Here is a 23,334-nt window from a genome sequence, read left to right as displayed (position 1 = left end):
CAGTGCTATTGCTGGGACGTGGGGTGATTCAATCTGCAAAGAAATTTTTCTAAAAAGTTTGACGTACAATGAAAACTTACCGGACATATGAGGAGCTAGGACACCATAAGCAAGAACCAGCAGAAATAAAAGACAGTAGATCAGACCTGGAAGGAACTCAAAATATTTGAACGATGGCATTTCCCTTTGATATTTTCTTATTGTTTTGGGGCCACAGAATTTATATAGCATAATTACCACCGTTAAAAGAAATGATTGGTGGGGCACTTGGGTGGCTCAGTTAAGCGTCCGACTTCGGTTCAGGTCATGATCTCACAGCTCGTGGGTTCGAGCCCCGCGTCGGGCTCTGTGCTGACAGCTCGGAGCCTGGAGCCTGCTTCGGATTCTGTGTCTCCCTCTCTCTCTGCCCCTCCCCTGATCACACACTCTCTCTCCCTCTTTCTCTCTCTCTCTCTTGAAAATAAATAAACATTAAAATATTTCTTAAAAAGGAGAAATGATTGGTATAACATCAAAAGCAGAAAACAGATCTGGGAAGGAGCACACCACTATTCTGTTGCTGGTTTCTGAGATCAGCCAACTCTGGTGTTTGTCTCCTCTTTTCCATTTCCATGTTTTCCAAATTTTCTTTAACGAGAATTGATACTGGGAGACACACGAGTGAAAGAGAACGTGATAGAATGTATAACCCAGAGCACGGCTGGATTCACAGTGCACAACCTCCACAGCTGTCCAGGGTCCTGGGCTCAGAAGGACCTTGTGCTTGGTTTAATGCTCTGCTGCTTCGGTCTTGAAATTCTTCGTTGTTGTTGTTGTTGTTTTTAAATGTTTACTTATTTTGAGAGAGAGAGAGTGGAGGAGGGACACAGAGAGAGGGAGACACAGAATCTGAAGCAGGCTCCAGACTCCCAGCACAGAGCCCACGCTAGGGCTCGAACCCGTGAACCCCTAGATGATGACCCAAGCCAAAGTCGGACGCTCAACCGACCGAGTCACCCAGGCGCCCCTGTCTTGAAATTCTTAATAACTTTTTAACAAGGAGTCCTGTTTTCATTTTGTCCTTGGCCTCCCCAGTCCTGCGTAGCCGGTCCTGACCCAGAGGCAATCAAATGCTGATCGGATGACCCCGTGTCAACACTACGACTCGCCCTAGTAGGTGCACTTCGCCGTTGAAAGGCGTCTAGTTTCCAAGTTGCAGGTGTGGCCAGGCAGCTGCAGGACATGTCGAGGTACGGAGCAAAGACCCCAGGGCCGGAAGCGTGCAGAGCCCGTCCTAGTCTAGGACTAGCTCTCCGTAAGCCATCCTTTCCAGCTCTCCAGCCGTTGGAATCGCAACCGTGAGCGGCACAGTTAGCGCGCCAGGGTCCGAGCGGATCAACGCCGACGGATTTGTTTCGCGCGCACCCTGCAAGGTACCCGGTGCTCTGAGATCTGCTCCAAACCGCGATGCGCTTCCAGCGCCCCCACCGGGATTTGCCGGTCATCACGTTCCAGGACGTGTGCGCTTGCTTACTGGACGCGCTGACTTCTCTGGAATTTCTTTCACTGCCCTGTCAGACAGCCCCACACAGGAGGCACGGTGAGTTTCCCAGGCGCCGGGCCAGAGGCGTCAAGTGTGCACGTGACAACCCCGCGGTTTACTGAACGTGTAGCAACTTCCCGGCCCCTGCTAGGCTCTTACTTTAACCCCTTGAAACGGATTGGTAGTACTCTTAACCCCGCAATTATTTCAGATCAGGAAACCGAGGTTTAAGAAGGTTAAGAAAGTCGCCCGAAGAGGTCTGGCTCCAAAAGCACGTGCCCTTGACAACTGCACTGGACCAACGCCAACAACAGAGTCCCGCTCGGGGTCTGGCTGCCCCGACCCCAAAGTCAGATGGTGGGGTGGGGGGGAAGTGGAAGCTGCGAGGGAAAAACGCCACTGGGGGCTTTTGCAGGGGCTGGGGCGTGAAGGGCACGACAGTTTGGGAAAACCCACCCTAGCAGCCCTGGCCCCGCCCCGGCCCCGCCCCGCGGCCGCACGCCCGCCCACCCCCCACCCCCGCGCCGCCGCCGCGGGCACCTGCGGGCGGCAGCCGCGCGCGCACACACCGCCCCCTCGCGCAGCGCCCACCTCTCCCCGCGCACGTGTTCCGAGGCCCCGCCCCCGCTCCCGCCCCCGCCGCAGGTGTCCGGGGAGAGGCGGGCCGGGAGGGCGCGCTCGCGGGGCCGGGTCCCGGGCGTCCCCGCCGCGCCGCGCGGTCCTCGCCGAGGCAGAGGCGGCGGCGGCAGCAGGTGGAGCGGGTTCCCGGTCCGGCCCGGGGCTCCGGGGAGGTCGGGTCGCCGCGCGGGGCACCGGCCCCTCCGCCCCCCACGCCCCCAGACCTGTGCTCCCGGAAGGGAGCCGCCGGCTGCTCCGGGGTCCGCGGGGGGGAGGGGGGGAGCTCGCCGGGCGGCGCGGGCGGGGCCCCGGTGGCGCGCCCGCCTCCCCCTCCGGCTCGCGCGCGGGAAGCGGCGGCTCTTCCCCGGGACTCCGGGCGCTCCTCGCGCGGCCCTCGCCGGCTTTGCCTCGGGGGCCCTCTAGCCTTGTCCGCCGGAGTTCTCCACCGACCGCTTGGGGACACTTCCCGCCGGCGACGCCCGAGCGCCCCCTGAGGGTCCGGCCGCCGGAGCTGCGGGGTCCCGGCCCTGCTCGCCGCCCCCGACCCTCGAGGCTCTCCCGCCGGCCTGCCTCCTCCCGGCCTCCGGCCTCGACGCGGGGGTGCGGACCTGGTCCCGTCTGCGCCCCCCAACACCCCCGGAAGGAGTGCGGTCCTCCGAGGCCCCGCCGCCGGCCATGGCCTTCACTTTCGCCGCTTTCTGCTACATGCTGTCCCTGGTGCTGTGCGCCGCGCTCATCTTCTTCGCCATCTGGCACGTGAGTAACCGGCCGCGGCTTCTAACTCTTGCCGTGCGCCCCTTCCCGGCTTCTCTGAGGCAGGGGACAGGTGGCGGCATCCCGAGCCGGCGGCCCCGCGCTCCCTCGGAGCCCGGCTGCTGGCGGGGGGAGCGCAGGTTCCCGGGCGAGCCCCCCACCAGCCCCGGTGCGGGGCCCGGGGCGCGCGGCTGCAACCCCCCGCCCAGCCGGCTCCTCCCTGTCCGCAGTTGCGGGCCCGCCGGTTAGTCTAGTAACGATAACAACTAACCCGGAGCGTGTCAGCGTCTGGCCGAGGCACGTTTGGAGACAAAGTGGGAGAGGGCGCGCGGCGAGCCGGGCCCGGAGGGCAGGGGGCCGGAGGTGGAGGTCGCCTGTCCCGCGGCGAGTCTCCCCGTCCTCCGCTGCCACCAGCCCCTGCAAGACCCCAGCAGGTGGCAGACTGTCGGCGCCGGCGTCCCGCCGCCCTCCGCGGGCTACGCGGGCTGGGGGCCGTGGAGGTGGGCCGCGGGTCTGCAGGCGCGCTGTGGGTCCCGGGCGTGGAGCGCTTCTGCGTGGGGGCCGGGGGAGGCCGCAGCGCGGAGACCAAGCGGCGCTTGGCAAGCCCACCGCCCTCAAGGCCCCCTGCCCTCCCCCGCGGGGGGCCGGTGGGGAGGGGAATGGTGAGGTCGCCAGTTCCGGACGGAGCCCGCGGCGCGCAGCCTCCCGGCCCAGCGAGCCCGGAGGCGGGGAGGGACCCTGGGATGGATTCCCGGAGGCTCGTCTCTGGCGAGCCCTGCGGAGCGCGCCTGCAGGGGCAGGTGCCGGGGAAGCAGACCAGAAGGGTTGCGGGGTGGGTGGGATGCTGGTGTTTCGTAGGAGAGGTTTCTAGAGCGTGAGACTAGGCTAGCGCAGCCCCTGGTACAGGCTCTCTGAGAGCGAGGACAGAGACCGGGCGGCAGGGAAGATGCTTGCTGGGCTTCCTTCCACAGCCCCAAAGTGAGAGTTGACCTGGGTGGTCCCCAGGCCTCCCCTTGCGTCTGGATGGTGCAAGTCTGTGCATCAGTCGGTTTAGGAATCTAGGGGGAGTTGGGGGTGAGGTGGGGTGGGGGTAGAAGGAATTCAGACACAGGAATTTCAGGGCGGATCAAAAATCCTGCGGTGGGAAGTGATGGCATTTTGTGGCCTCTCCTCTGCCCCAGGATCCCAGGTCTAATCCTCGCTACAGCATTGAGTCTAGAAGTTGTTGACGGTTATTAGGGGAGAATGAAACTTTACCTAATTTAGAATGAAAAGGGGTGCAGGGCAGATCACGCCCCAACAGGGCAGCACATACGCGCTCATGTCCTCAAGGGAGTTTTCTGTGCTTCCTTGGATTTGGGGAGCTTCCTTGCATTTCAGAAGGCTCATGATTCCCTTTTTTCAGACACTTCACGTGCTGTTTCTTCGTGTCTTTGCCTTGGCCAGAGGGTGGCAGGAACCAGGGACCCCATCAAAGTGCCAGGATTGGAGTTGTCTGAACAAGCCTCTGAAGCAGAGCGGGTAACCAGCAAGAATAATTTGCTGTCACTCAGGGGAAGATAATAAATAATTCAAGAGCAGGTTAATTAAATGGATGGTGGGTGCCTCTCGTTGACTAACAGATGTGTGAATCAAAGCCAGGCGTGCCGTGATCCCCCATCGGCCCCGCCAGCCGGGTCCCCAGCGCCCACCCCCTTGGCCAGGGGTAGTCGAATGCTGTCAGGTCCCGACCAGATTCCCAGTGGGAGTGCTGAGATTCCAGTTTCTAATAATGAAAGGAATCTGTGCTGTTTGAATCCACATTAGAGGAAGCGTTCCTGAGTCTCTAGCCTCTTGTTTCTTCCGTCTGTTCCTTCTCCCTTCCTCCGGATCAGACAGCCCAGAGCCTCCCCTCATTGATCGGGCTGCTGAACACTGAAAGGGGACATCGATGCACACGTTGTATGTGTGGGTGTTGCTTATACGGTGATAATTACTTCAAGGGAAATTTAGGAGAGGGAGTTCTGGGTTGGGCGGTGGTTTGCTTTCTTTCTGGCTTCTTCCTCAGATATTTTCTGATCTGATACGGCGTATCGATCGCTTAGCCTATGTGAACATCCCCAGGAATGAATTGGGCACTTAACATACACCGCAGCTGGGGACATGCCCCGTTGCCGGGTCTAGGCCGTAAGTCACGAAGACGGCACTTTCTTCTTGTCAATGGTACACGCCTGCTTAGGGGTCATGATGGTAGCTACTGGCATTGAGTGTGGACAGCAGGCCGGTTCTAGGCACCGACTGTTTACTTCCCACCGGAGGCCTGGGAGAAGCGTATCGCTTTCAAGTCTCACGTTTCACTTTGAAAATTTATTTGCGTTTGTTTTCATATGAAAATATTTTGAATTACCAGTTAATTTTACATCAGCCGCTATTTGCCACATTTGGAATGTACAGAATGTGAGGGTTTGTTTTCCGGCGTGTTTGTGTGTGTGTGGCTTTGCATGCCTGTGGGCACATGGGCTCTTTCTGCCCCGGAAGCCCTTTACCCCTCACAGCGGACATCTTATGGGCCAGGGAACTGTGGATCAGAGAGGTTATGAAACTTGCACAGCTGCTGTGTGTCAGAACTGGGACTGCAGCTGAGTCCGAGCCTGGTGTGCCCATGTCTTTTTTCCAGCTGTGGTTATTATCTTGGGCGTGTTTAACTTTGATAATAGTGGATCACGCTCTTACCCAGAGGATTACGTTTCTCTGCATAAGTAAGATATCTGGAGCTGGAACTTCTGGTTGGAATCATAATCACAGAGACACCTAACATGTGTCCCTTTTAAGAGGAGGAGATTCTGTTTCGTTTTGTAAAAAAGAAAAAAAAAAAATCAGTGTTTCTGCTCATAAAACGATACAGGCTCCTTGTGGAAAATTTCGAAAATACAGGGACATCTATAGAACAAGATCACCGTTAACCTTATTCTCCAGAAAAGATTTGGGTGTTTCTTCTTTCAAACATCGTGTGTTTTAAAAAATTGCCTCTGGGGCGCCTGGGTGGCGCAGTCGGTTAAGCGTCCGACTTCAGCCAGGTCACGATCTCACGGTCCGTGAGTTCGAGCCCCGCGTCAGGCTCTGGGCTGATGGCTCAGAGCCTGGAGCCTGTTTCCGATTCTGTGTCTCCCTCTCTCTCTGCCCCTCCCCCATTCATGCTCTGTCTCTCTCTCTGTCCCAAAAATAAATAAATGTTGAAAAAAAAATTTAAAAAAAAAAAAAAAAAAAAAAAATTGCCTCTGGATGTTTAGAAGGAAGCAGAGGTGTTGTGAAGGGTTTCGGATGTGGACTGATGTCCGTTTCCAGCCAGGATAAAATGAGCAGTGTTTACTGGCACCAGGCCTCTCAGCACCAGCTTGGTTGGGCCTTTTGCCGACCGTCACGTTTGTATAAATACAGATGAAATCCGTCTTCCAAAAGATCAAAGTTTCATTTTCAGGGTTGTGGCTTTTAAAGGTTTTTTTTTTTTATGTTTATTTATTTTTGACAGAGAGCGCGTGAGCCAGTGAGTGGGGGAGGGGCAGAGACAGGTGGAAACACAGACCCCGAAGCAGGCTCCGGGCTCCAAGCTGTCAGCACAGAGCCCGACGCGGGGCTCGAACCCACAAGCTGTGAGATCGCCGCCTAAGCCGAAGTTGGACACTTAACCGACTGAGCCCCCCAGGCACCCTTAAAATTTTTTAGTACCAAGAGTCACTTTTAAGGACACTTGAGTTTTGACAGCATAGGAATAACAGCATTGACGCCCGATGATACTTGCTCCGGTTCCGGGCAGTGTGTGCCTCGGGAGAGGTTTCACACCCTGACAAAGGATCACAACACGTGTTCACCAAGAGGCGGCGTTGCGGGCAGAACGTCCTTGCACCTGGGCCTTTCAGCCAGTTCCAGCCTTGTCACAGGCCCAGCCCTGGGGACCGAGTAAGCCTCTCAGGGTTTCCAGGCGTCCATCTGGAAACGTGAAGTGGCTTATGTGAAATGGTAGGGCGCCGGGGGCTACGCAGCCTGTCTTTTTGAGACCCTGCTTTGGTCTGCTTGGGTAAGGGTGCCTGTTCCGTCTGGGACAGCTCATCCCCTCTCGCGGCCGAGGTCCCTAGCCAGCGGTGTGGACGCCTCTCCAGCCCCCGCCTGGAGGAAGGAAGCTCCGTGAGCACCTGTTCTGGGTCGCCGGGTCTCTCCAGAGCCGGGATGTTGCTCGGCAAGTACGAGGGCTCAGCGAACACCCGCAGGATAGCTTCTCCTTCTCCTTGGGCTCCACACGCCTCTGGCCGATGGAGCTCGTTTCTCACGTGGCTTCTGCCCCCGGGTGGTTTGGGCACGTGTGCTTTCTGCCGTCCCAGCACCTGGAAACTTGGGAACCTGTTGTGTTCCAGAAGAAGACTGTCCGTCGCCGGCGGTGCAGGGCGCGGGGTGGGGACAGGTGCCGGCTGTTCCCAGAGAGAGTGTCTTCCATCGGGTGTGATGGCTGGGCTGGCTGCCCCTGCGGGGGACAGCCTACAGCGTCATCGTGGTGGGTCCCCCACCGTCAGGTGGCAGAGGGGAGGGAGGAGCAGAAGGAGGGGCGTGGGCCCCCAGCCTGACTGCTCGATGAGGTTCCCGGCCCGGCTGGGGTGGCATGTTGTGGGTCCACCGTGACGTCTGACTGTGACGTTCGAGTTGCTGAACAAGCAGCAAAGGCAGATACGGTTGTGATCGGAGCATCCTCCTGTCCTGGCCCTGCAGCCGTGCTGGGCCCAGTCCCCTCCTGCACTGCGAGGCCCGTTCACCTGGCTTGACTCCTGTCCGGCACCCGCACCCCTGCCCACGGCCTGCATGGGGTTCTCCGCTGCCGTTCTCCCTCCGGGCAGGTCTGCAGACTGGCTCCCTCCCCCCCCCCCCCCCACGCCCGCTGCCCTGTGGATGTCCGGTCTCCTGTGCCCTGTCGGCCGTGCCCTCAGGGGTCCCCGCAGGACCTGGCATCTGTCACAGTCTCGTGCCCTCTCCACGGCCCCTGCTTTTCTTGGGGGGGGGGGGGGGAGGGGGTTGGGCAGGGCTCTCTTGCATGCACTCTGCTGCCCTGGTCGTGGCCCCATGTGACTGGGACCATTTCCTGTGCCCCACCCTGTGCCACTGGCCCTCACCCACCTCCAGCCAGCTCTCACCACTGCTCTCGGCCCCTTGTGCTCACGGTCTCCGAGGGACCCGCCAGGGACTCCCCGTCTGCCGTCTGCCCATGCCCAGGGCCGCTGGAGTGGGGTCGTGTGTGGCTCACTTTCACCTCCTGGCCCTCCGGTCAGGTGATCCTGGCTGGTTCTTTCGGCTCCTGTGATGCTGGTCCAGATCCGTGGTGTTTTCCCAGAGCCCCTGAAGGCCCAGCCGTCTCCTTGCAGAAGATCTCCCTTGGGGCTGACGGAGAGGGCACAGTCACTGACAGGGACACCTGGACGCCTGCCTGTCCCTGAACTAATGCCTCTGCTGCCACATTTCTCCTTCCTTCCCAGACTCGGAGCCTCTCCTGCCGGAGGCTCCGTCTTCCCCTGCTGGCTCCCGGGGATGTTGCCCGCCTCCTGTCCCCAGCTCCCGCACCCTCGACCACCGGTCCATCCCCCGGAGTCTCTGAGCCTGCGGATGAGCCATTCGTCCGGGCCCTCCTGACTCGGGGGCCGGAGTCGCCTCACCTCGTCCTGCCTCCCCGCTCCCTCTTTCTGTTCTTGTAGCAAGTGCACAGAAAAGCAGAGGCCGAGAAGCCTCCTGGTCGCGTCATCTGGAATCAGCAGATGTTAGTGCTTTGTTGCTTTGATTTCTTGTCCACACTATTTCAGGCATTTATTTCCTCTGGCCGCTGCCTTGCGCCCACCTCTTCTCCGGTGGCTGTGGCCTATCTGTGGCCTTGACGCTCTGGCCCGCATCCTCCTCATGGCTGCTCTCATGGCCTCTGTGTTCCTCCTCGTCTCCTCTTCCTCTCCTGCCTCCGCTGACCTGTGGCTGCCCAGTGCCCGTGTGCCGGTGCCCCCGACCCTGCAGACTGTGTGTCGGGCCGCCTGCCCCACACCCTCGGTCGTACCCTCCTCGTCCCCACGGTGACCGCCCACGGTGGCCCGGTCTCCCCGTCAGCATGTATCCCCGCCCCCCCCGCCCCGCAACCTCGGCCCAGGCCCTCGCTCTGAGAGCGTGCCCTTCCAGACCAGCACCCTTGGTTAAATGTCACCGGGATGACCCCCACCCCCCAGCCCCAGCCGCCGGGAGTGACCATCGTTCCCGCTAATAGGACCTGTCCGTGTTACCTTCCTACCACTTTCGTGGCGGCCCAGTTAACAGTTCGACCTCATTCCTGGTCTTCCGTGTTCTGGACGTTCTCACCTTCCTGCAGGTACCTGCTCGGGCTGTCCCCCCGGGGCACTCTGCCCACACCTGTGTTCACCTGCGCTCCGCCCCAGCCTCTGTCCTCGGCCCCCTGGTCTGAGCACTGCCGCCGAATCAGCGGTCCCTTTTGTCTCTGCACGTGGACTGTAAGCTCTTCTGGGGCGGGAGCTGCCCCCCTCATTTGTAACCTGCGTCCTCTGCACACGTCCCTCTGGTCGGATCTGGGTAACTTACTGCCCCGACCCAGGCTGACAAACTCCCGCTCAGCGGACAGTCTCCCAGACCCTCCTGGTTACAGCAGCAATCCAGGTGCTTGTTAAAAATGCACGTTCCTGGGCCCCACTGGAGGCCCGCCTGGGAGGTGGGAGCCCAGAATCCCCGAGTTGGGGGAGACGCTCGATGCGGCATGTCAGCCTGGGTGCTGGGGAGGAGGGCCACGCTGGTCTGTGGTTCCGAACGGCAGATGTCGGGACGAGTCGCCGTCACACGGTCTGACAGGATGATGTTGGGGCCGCGCCGATTAATGCTTCGCGATGGCGGGCGCACGGCGTCCCGCGGCACCTGTGTTTGACCGTGGGTGATCGTGATATACACCATTCTTCTGTCCCTTGAGGGCTGGGTGTGGACAGTCCCCTTGTGGCTCAGATGAGGCAGATACTAAGTGCCAGCCTGACGTCTTTGCCATTTGGATTTCTTCTGACTTGCTTCCTCTTCTGGGAGAGGGAGGACCCTTAGAAAAAGGCTGCGGACTGTGTTAGCTTAGAGAAGAGAGTCACCACGTCCTGGCATGGCACGGTGGCTGGGCACACGAGGTACACGCCCAGATCCGTGGGGCTGGAGGTGGAGGCGGGATCTTTCGTAGCCGGGACCTCTGTGTGTCAACACGGGTGACTGAGACTCGCAGGAACTTCTTTCAATGCCTCTTGGAACGTGATTAATTCCCGTAAAGGTTACCGAAAATCCCAAGTGCACAATTAAATCCTGAATTGGTCTCTGAGTACCAACCCAGAACCCAGCGATGAGGCTGGCAGATATTTTTAATTTGACATAGAAGGAGAGGCAGGCATGAGACGTTCTCACACACGCTGAAATAAAGCCCAAACACAAAACACTGAAGAAGGTACAGAAATCAAGAGTAAGCTGCGAGGCTGTCACGGAGCCACCGACATTCCCGCGTGCTCAGCGTCCGGGGTGTGAGGACGGCACAGCCTTGGTTGGGGGCTCCCTGCCACGGGCATGCTCTCGGCATCGTGGCCGCGTGGCTCGGCCGCTGGAGGCTGTTACAGTGTCGTGTGCCTGCCTCTGCGGGTCCGCATCCGTCTCACGCCCTGGCGCCACAGCACGCCCAGGTTTGTGTTTACTCCTCCCTCTTGGACCTAAGTTCTGCACGTTCTTCCACGTGTGACCACGTGTCTTGCCGCGGTCAAGCCTGCTTGGGCTCAGCAGCGACCCCTGGGAAAGCTGCAGATTGTTGACCCCTGTCCACAGGCGACCCAGGGTCAACGTGCAAGTGACCCGGGGTTAGTGCACACACAGGACCTGGGTTTAGTGCACACACACACGACCCAGTGTTGGTGCACACACGTGACCCGGGGTCAGCGTATGCATGTGACCTGGGGCTAGTGCACACATGTGACCTGGGGTTAGTGCGCACGCGTGACTCGATGTTAGTGTGCACGTGACCAGGGTTAGTTAGTACACGCACACGACCCGGGGTTAGTGAGCACACGCGACCTTGGGGTAGCACGCATGTGACCTGGGGTTAGCATGCACACGTGACCTCGGGTTAGCGTGCACACGTGACCTTGGGGGTAGCACGCACACGTGACCTGGGGTTAGCGCGTGCCTCAGGCTGCATGTCTGCTGTCTGTGAGATAGAATTGATGGAGGGCAGGCTGTGCCGTCCCTGTTATGCATTTGTGGACATGATGAACAGGTGCGGAGCGTGGCTGTGGTTGGTGGCTCTGACTGGTTGTGAGGGGAATGGCAGTCACCTCTTTGTAGCCTGGTTTGTGTTGTGAATCCAGAAGCCTCCTTGAAGAAGAGGGAGCCAGTGGCTTTGGGGACGGTGATGGCCACCCCCAGGGAGTGCCCGGCTGTCCAGCGAGCGCGTGGGTGCCTCGCACCCGGGCCGAGCCCGTCTGCTCCGAGACGAGTGGACGCAGCAGTCCCAAGGGGACTGTCAGAGGACCGGCTCGCCCCCCAGGACTCGGCGCCGCAGGCCTCGGCACCCCTGTGTGACGGGGCTCTGAGAACGGACCTCCCGTAACCACCTGGCCCCCACGCTGGCCCCTCGCTGAAGGGTTTGTGGGCGCCTCTGTGACGGGCAGGCAGAGGAGCTCGCCTGCTCTCGCCGCCTTCTTAGCCCAGCTGGTGCCGGTCAGGGCTGTGGAGCCGGACGGGCACACCTATCCGGTGCCCCTCACTTCACCGTCTGGTCCAGGTCCAGACTTGGGCAGCCTCGTCAAGACCCCGGGTTTGTCTGCTTCTGGCCTTGGCTGGCCTTTCTCTGAGTCTGCCTGGCTACCTGCCTGGGACGGGGACCTCACGCGGCCTGGCGGTTTCTACCTTGGGCTCTGTCTGGCTCCCCTGATCTCTTTTGTTTATTTATTTTACGGTAGTGAGATACATGTAACACAAAACTTACTGTTTTCACCCGGTTTTAAGTGCTTGCTTCAGTGGCATCAAGCACATTCCCACTGTCGTGCAGCACCCCCCCGCCCCCCCTCAGAACCTTCTCCTCCCAAACTGAAACTCTGTCCCCACCAAACGCCGACCCTCGCTGCCCACCCACCCTGGTACCACTGCCCTCCTATCTCCTGCTTCCCATCTCTGTGTGCGTGTGCAAGCCTCTGTCTGGGCACAAGTTCCGTGTGCGTGTGCAAGCCTGCATCTGGTTGCGAGTTCCATGTGCATGCGCGAGCCTGTGTCCGGGTGCAAGTTCCATGTGCGTGTGTAAGCCTGCGTCTGGGTACAAGTTCTTTGTGTGTGTGTGTAAGCCTGTGGTTGAACATATCTGTCTGCATGTGTAAGCCTGTGTCTGAGCACAAGTTCCACGTGTGTGTGTAAGCCTGTGTCTGGGTACAAGTTCTGTGTGTGTGTGTGTGTGTGTGTGTGTGTGTGTGTGTAAGCTTGTGTCTGAGCATATCTGTATGCGTGTGTAAGCCTGCGCCTGAGCACATAGAACTTGTTCTATGTGCGTGTGCAAGCGTCTGTCCGAGCACATCCGTGTGCGTGTGTAAGCCTCTGTCCATGCACAAGTTCCGTGTGCGTGTGCAAGCCTGTGTCCGAGCAGGATGCCCTGGAGATTCCTCCGTGTTGAGGCACATGTCAGATTACATCTGTTGTGTGTGTTCCATGGTGTGAATATCCGTCCTGTGCTGGGGCCACCTCGGGAGGGGGGGGGCGGTTATGTGCCCGTGCTGCTGGGAACATGGGCGTGCACATATCTCTGGTGCCCCAAAGTGGAAACACAGGATGGAGTGGAAATTCTGTGTTCTTTCCAGGCAGAGACTCTGGTCCTGTCTGTGTCTGGACGTCTGACCCCTGGGGCTGGCCTCTCTCCGCCTTCCTCCTGGACGGGGCGGACCAACAGCACAGCAGCACTCGCCCTGCGTCCGCTCGTGGGCTTGGGTATCTGGTCCGTGTTGCTGTGTTCCTCGGGAGTCCTCAGGTCTTGTGGGAGAGCAAAGTAGTTACAGAATATTTTGTCAAGTTTCCGCTTTGGGTCCTGGGTGTACAGGTTTTATGGGATGCAGCTCTTGGCTTTGCCGGGGAAAACGCCCCTTGGCACAGTCATTTCTTCCTAGGGATTTCCTCTGGCAGAGAACAGCGTTTTCTCCCCGATTTTAGGCCTGAGAACTGAGGAATGCACTTGAGTGAGGAACGGAGAACTCAGGGATCTTGTGAAAATGTTGTTGTTCCTTAAAGCCTTATTTGCATTTCCGCTCTCACAGTGTAGGAGGAGGCCCGGAGGCCCAGCTCTGCGGAGGCGTAGGCGGCCGCCAGGGGGAGGACCAGGCAGCTCACCTGGGCAGGGAGGAGCTGGGAGAAGGCGGCTGTCAGCTCATGGGGCCCATTAGGAGGATGGCTTCATTTTCTAGTCCCTTTAAGTTGCCTTGAGTCACAAAAGTGGCTTAAAAAAACCAAGTAGGCTTGTAAAAATGTAATTTCCCTCAGTTTGTCTGTCCCTGTCTCTCACACACAGTTACCAGCACAACAAAATACTCCGTAACAGTGAAAACCCCACCCTTTCCTGGCCGCACGTTTTGGGAGGATGCCTTTGCTTTCCTCTGTCCCCCCACCCCTGGATGAGGGTTGGTGGGCCGGTGTGGGAGGCAGGGAGTGCCCGCGTGCCCATGGTTTGGGCTGAATCCCTCCATGGGGGCAGTTGACCAGACACATTCACCCAGCCCTGGTCTGCCTGGGGGTGGTCAGAACCTGGAACTGCCCGTTTTGGGGGTTGGCTTGACGCCCTCTGGCCAGAAAGGAGTTGTAAGTGGTCCTTTGCAGTGTCTGTAAAAACCCTAGATGCGCTCAGGACACGTTTCGGACTGAATGACACCCTGATCTCTTTTCTGTCTACCACGTAAGGAACCGCAGGCCAGGATACCGCGAACCCACATTATGTCCCCTCTCCGTCCCTTGGCTTCCCATGCCCAGATTTCTCAGGATGTGGCCGCACGGCGCCCCACCGCCCCCTGTGGCTCCTCCCGCTGACCAGCTGCTGGGAGTCTGCGGTGGGTGGGTGGGGAGGCCTGGAGTCAGGGGCGCCGGGGCCTCAACCACTCTCTGTCTCCTTCCTCTGTCCTCTCTTGCTTTGACCTCCTTTTGTTCCTTCTTGCTGGCGTAGATCCTGGACCTGCCAGAGGCTGCACAGTATTACTGAGCCCAGCCGGGGGGCCCCAGGGCCAGGTGGGTGGCTGGCGGCGCCCCCTCCCCCAGAGCGAGGAGAGCTCTGGGCTGACATTTCCAGAGCAGCCTTGGGCGTCTTTGCTGGTTTCGCCTTCACACGGTCCATTTTGGCGCCGGGATACGGCTCTCCTGCTGGGGAAAAATGCAGGGGAGGAACGCAGAATCTTGGAGCCGACTTCCTTGTTTTTTTCTTATTGGCAACTGATTCACGAACCCTAAAAAAAGAGTTGATGGCAACACAGCCAGCTAGCCATAGCAGCCCAGATGGTCCTCTATATAATAGAGACATTTGTCTCTTGGATAAAAAAATATTTAAATGTGTTCTGTGAGCTGATTGAGAAGAGGAATCAGCAAGTGCGGGGCTTGTGGGCATGGAAGAAGCCCAGTGATTCCAGCCCCCAGAGTGCGAAGATTAGGAAGTGGGAATTGGCGGTAGAGAGGGCGGATGCGAGGGGGGCCCTGTGGGAGAGATGGCTCCAGGGTGCCCCCCCATCCTACCCTCCGGCCTGCAGGCCGGACGTAACCCACCGTGGGGCGGGCCGCGGGCACGGGGCGTGGGGACCAGACCTGTGTGCACGTGGACGTGGAGGGGCTGCCAGCTGGGGTGGGTTCACAGCAGCTGTGGGGAGACCAGGGCCAAAGAGAACACGTTTGTGCCAACCGTTTCCAGATCCCACACTGAACAGAGAGGCAGACGATCCCGCTCCCCTCCCCTTCTCGCTGGAAATGGCGCAGGCCCGGTTGCCGCGTGTCCTGGGCAGGCCGTTGCATGGGGATCCTCGGACGATCGGGGGCGTCAGGCTGTCGCTGGCCGCTTTGTGAGCAGGGAGGGGTGGGTGACCGCCAGGGGCGGAAGTGGGGAGAGGCGGCGGGCAGAGACGCGGGATCGTCATCTGGAGCTGGGGATCGAGCCAGATGCGCAGAGCATCAAGCCCCTTCCTCGTTACTGGAGCGTGACTCATCCCGGGATGGTTTTTCTTGGAGGTTCTGAGGGCGATGAGGGAATTGAGCCGAGGCCAACAGAGCATATGTGCTGAGTGCAGAGAAACGAATGGAGAGAAATGTGTTTCGTCTCGACACCCTTTTCCCTCATTGGCTGGCATTGGCAGTTTTAGAACCAAAAGTCATGCCCTGGCAAGGGGCTGGCAGCTACCTGGGCAGGTGCTGATGCCGAACGGTGTTCTCCCGCACCCGCCGTGTGGATGTGCAGTCCCTGAACCTCCTGGTGCGTGTGCACGTGCGTGCATGTGAGCGCACACGTGCCCGTGTGCATGTGTGCGAGCATGTGTGCAGGTGCATGTGAGCATGTGTGAAGGTGAGTGTGCAGATGTGTGTATGTGTGGGCACGTGTGCAGGTGCATGTATATGTGTGAGCATGTGTGCAGGTGTAAGCGCACATGTTCCCGTGTGCATGGGTGTGAGCATGTGTGCAGGTGTGTGTGCATGTGTAAGCTTGTGTGCAGATGTATGCAGGTGCATGTGCATGTGTGAGCATGTTTGCAGGTGCATGTGAGCGTGCATGTGTGCGGGGGTGTGTGTGTGAGCATGTGTGCAGGTGTGTGTGAGTGTGCAGGTTCATGTGAGCATGTGTGCAGGTGCGTGTAAGTGCATATGAGCAGGTGTGCAGGTGCATGTGTGTATGAGCAGGTGTGCAGGTGAGTGAGCGCAGGTGCATGTGTGTGCATGTGTGTGAGCATGTGTACAGGTGCATGTGTGTGTGTATGTGAGCATGTGTGCAGGTGACTGCAGGTGCCTGTGAGTGTGTATGAGCACTGTGTGGGTGTGTGAGCATGTGTGCAGGTGAGTGTGAATGTGTGCAGGTGCGTGTGTGCGTGCATGTGTGTGTGGGTGTGCATGTGTGTGCGTGCGTGTGTGTGAAGTGAAGGCCCTGGACAAAGCGGTCTCCGAGGTCCCCATCCAGCTCTGGAATCCTGTGGTTCTTCTGTGCTCCCTACATGCATCTCGTTCTCTTCCTGTTCTTCGTGTGTGGCTTTCTTTCCCACGGCCTTGCCGAGCACTTGGGGTCAGATTCCCTAGCAGGGCTGTATCAGCTGAGGTTCTTCGGGGTCGATTCTGGCCACCTTACTCACAGGGGTTTTTGGGAAGGGGGGTGGAGTGCACATACGATGCGTGGCAGCTCTGGGACACAGACCTGACACACGGAATAATGTGGGTTAGGTCACTGGTCTTCTTCCTCCTGTCCTTGAATCGCTGCTTCTGAGGATGGAGAATCTTCTGGGCTCGTGCCCCTGTTGGCACGTGTTGCACTGATGGGTGAGTAGAAGTGTTGGGTCTCCAGGCACCTGGATTCACCATCCCACGGGGAACTGCACTCAGAGGGGGGAGGTGGTTCTCCGGACAAAGTCGGACCAGTGTGGAAGGGGCTGTAGATGCTGGGGACCAAGACACAACAGGTGTTCAGGACCCGAGCCCTGCAGCTTAGCCATCACCTCCCCGGTGTTCAGAGAGAGCTTCCTGGTGCCCAGACCGTGTGCCGGGTTATCCCAGGGAAGCTGCTAGAAGTTCAGGCAGCCTCGCGCAGGGCTGCTGTGCCCCGGCCAGGAGGCTGGATGTGCTGGACTCGCCCATTCGAGTGATGACCGTCCGCTGCCCCAGAGTAGAGGCTCCACCTTCTCTTCCTTAAAGTGGTCCACGGGGGCCACGTGACACACTTCCATGGCACGGCACACGTCTTGCCTTCTGAGCCCACAGCTTTTACGCAGTCCGCTTGGTGGAGAACTTTGCAGGAATTTAGCGGAGCACTTGCTCACCAGGAAGGACTGAGCAGCAGGCGTGCGAATCAGGAATAAGAAAAACGCGTCTTGCGAGCTTGCAGTCTCCCACACTGCTTGGCCCCAGATTCTGGAGGATAAATGGGAAACTGAACCCCGGCTCTTCCCTTTCCTCTTGGAAGAGCAACCCCCTGGCCCAGATTCCCACCTCTGCCTGGGAAACGCCCCCTCTCCCTGTCGGCACACGTGTGACAGTGCTGAGCCTCAGTTCCCTGCTTCGCGCACAGCTGAGGGCAGGAGGCCCCGTCTGTCCAAGGAAGGTGCCCCTCTGTGTTCCCGCCAGGAGCCGGGAAGGGTGGGAAGGCCTTTCTCAAAAATGATAATGTTAAAAAATTAAAAAAAAAAAAGGTTCTTTCTTGGGCTCCTGGGGGGTTCAGTTGGCTGTGTCCGACTCTTGATTTTGGCTCAGGTCATGATCTCAGCATTTGTGGGTTCGAGCCCCGCATCGGGTTCTGTGCTGTCTGCGCAGAGCCTGCTTTGGATCTTCTGCCCCTCTTTCTCTCTGCCCCTCCCCCACGTGTTCTCTCTCTTCCTCTCTCTCTCTCTCTCTCTCTCTCTCTCTCCCTCCCTCTCTCCCCACCCCAATAATAATGAAAAAAAAAAAGGCCCTGTCTTTGCAAAGGGTGTTGGTGTCCACTTTGGGGAAGTCACCTGTGCCCTCGGTGGTTCAGACTCTCGGGGCCCATCCACTGATGCTCTGAATAATTTATTTACCCCCCACCATCACCGCTGCCTCTCGAGCTACTCCCTGCTCACTGGTGTCCCTGCTCAGGCGGGCAGTGGCCAGAGGGGCAGGTGAAATGGAAATCCTTTCCGGGCCCACCCTGTTGGGCAGGGCCTCTGCTGGACTCCCGAACCTATTTTGGGCACTGGCGCATTTCTCCTGGGAAGCGGGCTGACTGTCAGAGGTTACGGACCTCTGCCCACAGCGCACCTCTGTTCTTCTCTGCCATGTTCTAGCATCTCTCACAGGACCGGACACTGGCCTGTCTCTACCCCTGGGGACTCCTGGGATACTGGCCCGTCTCCATGCCTGGGGATTCCCGGGACACTAGCCTGTCCCCATCCCCGGGGACTCCCAGGACACTGGCCTGTCCCCACCCCCCCAGGGACTCCTGGGACATGGCTGTTCCCCCCACCCTGGGGGATCCCAGGGACACTGTCCCCACTCTCAGGGAATCCCTGGACACTGGCCCCTCTCCACCCCCAAGGATTCCTGGGACGCTGGCCTGTACCCACCCCCAGGGACTCCTGGGACACTGGCTGTCCTCCCCCCACCCCCAGGAATTCTGGAGACACTGCCTGTCCCCACCCTCAGGGACTCCTGGGACACGCCTGTCCCCACCCCCAAGGATTCCTGGGATGCTGGCCTGTACCCACCCCCAGGGACTCACGGGACACGGGCCCGTCCCCACTTTCCTTTTCCGTCAGTAGTTCATGGAGGACAGATGGGTTGTCAGCTGTGGTACCCCCGGGCAGGGTTGTCTGATTGGTCAGGAAAGCTAAAGCGAGTCCCGTCTACACCACCACCAGTGAGGCCCGTGGCCGCCGTCTGCCTGCCACGGCTCTGCCCCCTGCTCTGCCCTCTTCCCTGACGGCGCACTTGACGGGAGGTAGGACGCGGGCCTGTTCGTGGAGCCCGTGAGGCTGCAGGCACGGATGCTCCCACACACTTGGCCGCCGGAGGCGTCTGTTCCTTTCAGGGCGTCTAGAGCACTGCGGGCCTCACACTTCAGGGTGCGTGCGAGGCAGTGGGACTGTCGTGAAATTCCGGCCGTTCCTGCTCGTGGGGATGTACGAGGGCTGGGTGTGTGTTCGGACACGGGTGTGTTAGCGATATTTACCTGCCCTCCTGTTTTGTGCGGGGGCGTGGGGGGTGGGCATCGTGGTAAAGTCGCTGGTGCCGTGTGCCCGCTCCTCCGGGCGCTGGCGTGTCCGTGGGGACGGCATTCTGTCGCGAAGAGCCTACGAGTGTCCGTCTCAGGTGAGCAGCGGAGGCACAGAGGTGTGGCCGTGGGCACAGGTGGCGTGTGGCCGAGCCAGGACCGCTACCTGGCCGCCCGGCCCCCGCGCTGCTCCTGGCCTCCGCGCCACCACACGTGTCTGCTGTGTGACGCCTTTTGGGAACCGTTTCAAGCTCTCTGTGCTCTGTAGAGATTTGTTTGTTTGTAAAGAGAACGATCGGTCTTCTCGATTCCACGCGTCTTAAAATTGCACGGATGTGAGCGGGTCTGGTGGCGAGCCCGTCATCCCGGCACGGAAGGCCTGACCCTCCGGGAGAGGCTCCGGGTCGGGTGGGGGAAGGGTGGGGCTTTGGGAATGGGTGCTGCTCTGGGCTGTGAACCCCGAGGGCCCCGAAGGGACATGTGTCAGTGCCGCCGAACGTGAACATCAGGATACGGTCTCTTCCACAGCCTCCAGCACGGTCTTGGGTGTGGGTCCCCAGACATGTCTGCGGGCCGTCTGTGGTCTTGCTGGTAGCTGGAGAGCGCGTTTGCCGAGTGTGCGCTTTGGTTTTGGCTCTTACATTCCTGTCCTCAGATGCATTTCCTCGTTACACAGTCATCGCACGCGTTCCAAGGAACAGAGCAGGGCCCGCCCTGGAGCAGGCAGCCGCGTGCGGGAGAAAACGCACGCGGTCGGCGCACGTGCTTGCTGTGTCTGCAGACCGTCTTAGGTGCGCTGCCTTTAGGACAGCGGATGATCTCGGTCCCACATGGGGGCTGTGGAGCTGGACCCGAGGACCTTGGAGAGGGCGCATGCGGCACATGGTGTCCGAGGGCCTCGCGGCCCCGACACCCGCCTGGACGCATTTGTTGAATTCAGGCAAGCTACAGATCTTGCGGGGGGAAGGCATCCTGACGCCCTGCCCATCTGTCTTTGCTCTGTCCACTCTCCGTGAGGTTTGTCTGGCTGCACGAGGGCAGGCCACTGTCCTGTGGACGCCTGACCCTCCTCGGCAGCCTCGTGGTCAGCTTGGGACCTGATGTTTTCCTGCCAGGCTGCAGTGTCACCTGCCACCACTAGAGGGTGGAGGCTTCGGGGACAGGGGAGACGGGGCCATGGGGAGGGGGCAGGGAGGCGGGCAGCGGGGAGGGTGGCGGTGGTGCAGCACCTCGTGGGCACACGTGTGCTCTCCGCTCTCCAGCGCTGGCCTTCCTTGCTTTGGAGGAGCAGACTTGCTCGGAAGGGTGTGGTCTACACCGGGGAAAGCTCGCGGCTCCCCGTGTCCCCTGGCCCCCTGCCCGCCCGCCTCTCCTCTGCCTCTTGCTCCCCTGCTCCTCTTTCTGCTGCATCCCTGGGCTGCCCGGTGCTCGATGCTCCTGTGGGTGCCGGGCCCCCACAGACGGCCGGCCTGGCTCCAGGACGGAAATCCAGGAAGAAGGGACAAGGACACCTGGTGTGGCCTTGTCCCCTTGCCCCTTCCTCAGCTCTGCGCTGGGCACGTCTGTTCCAGAGCTTGCCATGGGGGGTGGAGATGTGGAGCACTTCCAGCCTGCTCTCAAGTCCGGGCCATGTGACACGGCCTCCGTGCTCCTGACGCGCCTCTTTGCAAAGCGTGGCGGGCAGTGAGGCCCCATGGAGGGTCCTGACACCCGGGCCGGCCCGGCCTGGAAGGTGGACTGGACCCCTTGTGGCCTGTCACCGCCCAGACATCTGAGGAGGACAAGCACACCCAAACCCGCTCACGTTCACCCCTCCCGCCGCCCCCGACCCCGAATGGAGGAATCCACGTTGCAGTGAGCTCTCTTTTCCTGGCCACCTGTCCCTGCAGGAGTTAATAAGGACCGAAATGGCCGAGTGGCCGGAAGCAGAGGGCCATGTTTAATTCATAAATCAGATAATCTCCCGCCCTTGGCAACGCACAGGGTGTTTTCAGCCCTGAGCAGGGAGTCCTTAGGCAAACCCATGTGTTTAAGGTTATTCTTTAGTGAGTCCCTGTTTGTCAGTCGCTGTGTTTGGACTTACAGGGCACAGGGGTCCTGCCTCTCAGGTAGTGAGTATAACCTAACGGGTCGGGACGGAGGCTCACGTCAAGTCCCGTCCGGGGACGTCGCAGAGAGGTGGCATTTATATGGGCCTGAGCGTCGTGACAGGTGCACAGAAGGATGGAGGGGTCGGTCCCGAGGGTCCGGATGCATCCGGAAGAACTCGAGAGGAGTCTGGCTTGGCTTGTCCGTGGAGCGTGATCTCTGAGTTGGGACTGCTGAGGCGAACGGGAGTGCGTGACGCCCCCTTGCCTGGGCCGGGGACTGGGGTACACAGAAGGTGGCCGTGTGGCGGCTGGTGGGGACCTGGTTCTGTGTGGCCAGGGCTGTGGCAGGAAGTTCCCACCCAGGTTGAAGGTCAGGACAGGACCCGGTGAGCTGGCTCGGAGCCCCCCAGGAGAAGGCGGTGCTCAGACACTGGGCAGAACGTAGAACAAACAGGCTACGAAGCCCCCGAAACACACAGCTCCTCGGATCGCTGGTTGCTCGGTGGAAGACGCCGGTCTGAAGAGGCTCCGTCCCGTGCGATCCCAACTCCAGGACGTTCTGGAAAGGGCAAGGCTCTGGGGACAGTAAAAGATCAGGAGTGGCCGGGTGCTGGGGGAGGGAGGCGTGAACAGGCAGAGCGCAGAGCATTTCGAGGGCAGAGAGAATACTCTGAGTGCTACTGCCCCGGCGGACCCCTGTCACTGTCTGCGTGTCCAGACCCACAGCACGCACGCCACCAGGAGTCACCCTGATGTCAGCGCTGGGCTTCGGGTGGCCGCGGCGTGTCGGTTGAACAAACGTCCCGCCTGGTGTGGGATGCTGGTGACGGGGAGGCCGTGTGTGTGTGGGCACAGGGACTCTGAAAAACCTGTGTTCTCCACTCAGTTGCCGTGAACCTGCAACTGCGCTAAAAAACACGTTCTGTTTCAGAAACAACTTGGGGGAATGTGGTCTGACCTCAATCCTGGAGAATACCGAGGCTGGCGTGGGGCCGAGACCCCTGGGCTGGGTGGCAGAGTGGCGGAAGAGAAAGCAGGTGGGAAGCCAGCCAGCGGCGGGGAGATGGTCGGAGTGCCAGCCGCTGCTCCGGGATCGGCACGACCAGCAGGTGTGGGGTCTGGGCGGCTCGGGCTGGCTCAGGGCATCAGGGGCCGGTGGCTAAGAAAAGAGGTAAAGATCGCTGAAGCCTGAGCCCCTCTGGGAGGTGCCCGCGGGCAGGGGGTGTGGGGAACGATGTGGATGAGCCCTCGCGTGGACGTGCTGACCTTGAGGAGTGGAGGAAGATGGGGGGAGCCTTGTGCCTGGAGCAGGGGAGTGAGTGAGGCTGTGCAGCGGGAGGTGGGAGTCTAGAGGTGCTGGTGGAACCGGGGGGAGGGGTGACCTCAGCAAAGGGAAGGTGGTAGAGACGGTCCTCCCCTCAGCGACGCGTTCGTCACGTGTCTGTCGGCACCAGGTCCCGTCACAGCCGATCCTCGTCCTCCGGAGCCGTTTTGGGGCGAAGAGCGCTATTGGGGTGGGGGAGGGGTTTGCTCGTTGTACGGGGGTTCGAGCTAGTGATGCATTTCCCGTCCCCTCACCCTGGGATGGTCTGCAGGAGACACAGACGGAAGGGTCGGAGCGGCACGCGGTCAGGACTCACTCCGCTGCGCCGGAGCCCGGGGCTCGCGGTCAGCCCGCACGGGAGTCTCTGCGTCCTCTAAGCTCAGGTGCAGACTTTGGGACGGGCTTGCCCCCACGCTGCAGGGTGTCAGAGCCGAGGACGGTGGCAGCACTCAGCTCGGCAGAGGGGCGGCGTGCAGGGCGTCCTGAATGTCCAGTGCACGGCCCTGCTGCCCGCTGGCAGGACCACGTCCCGGGTGGGAGGAGCGGGAGGTGCTCAGCTGCTGTGTGAGCGAGGGGCAAGGCAGGCCCGGCCCGGCGGCTGTCGTTTGTCCCGCGTGTGAACCGTCCGCCGTCCCTTGTTCCTTGAGTTTCTTCCTTCCTGAGTCCCCGGCCTGCACAGCCAGCCCTTAGTGGTGCGGCCTCCTGGGGTACTGTGCTCCCCAGGTATAGGAAGCAGGATGAGGGCCCCCAGCGATGCCCACACCTCAGTCCCTGGGACCCGCTGCTGCGATACCTGATGTAGCCAAAGGGGCTTTACGTTTGTGGTTAAATTGAGGATGCCCAGATGGGGAAGGGGTTGTCTGCTGGGCCCGACGTGACCGCAGAGGTCCTTTGGCAAAGGGGGCGGGAGGGCCAGAGTGATGTGGTAAGGAGACAGATTCTTGCCCGAGCCTCCAGAAGGGACACGGCCTCGTCGGTACTTGATTTCAGCCCCTAGGGGACCCGTTTCAGAATTCTGACCTCCGTTGTGAGCCGTTAGGATTGTGGCAATTTGATACGGCAGCTGTAGGAGACGAAT

At 60.1% G+C, this 23,334-nt stretch overlaps 1 protein-coding gene across 11 annotated transcripts in view; it reads left to right on the top strand.

Annotated features, from left to right (window-relative positions):
* The window catches only part of CNIH3 (cornichon family AMPA receptor auxiliary protein 3), a 247,843-nt gene that overhangs the window by 111,981 nt on the left and 112,528 nt on the right, over window positions 1-23,334 (top strand). For 2 of the 11 annotated variants that reach the window (XM_086693929.1, XM_086693928.1), the window contains exon 1: window positions 2,423-2,896. The exons of 3 other annotated variants lie outside the window; for them this stretch is intronic. In XM_086693929.1, the coding sequence (XP_086550055.1) occupies window positions 2,816-2,896 (81 nt within the window). In that variant the 5' untranslated portion in view covers window positions 2,423-2,815. Of the gene's footprint in view, window positions 1-2,415; window positions 2,897-23,334 lie in introns of those variants that run through there. 6 more of the 11 variants (XM_086693939.1, XM_086693938.1, XM_086693930.1 and 3 more) reach the window with 5 other exon arrangements.

Source organism: Puma concolor, chromosome E4 (genome assembly GCF_028749965.1).
Source record: "Puma concolor isolate L17-30 chromosome E4, mPumCon1.1.hap2, whole genome shotgun sequence".
Lineage (NCBI taxonomy): Eukaryota > Metazoa > Chordata > Mammalia > Carnivora > Felidae > Puma > Puma concolor.
The sequence above is the reverse complement of the archived record's forward strand: the minus strand, read 5'-3'. Positions and strand labels throughout refer to the sequence as shown.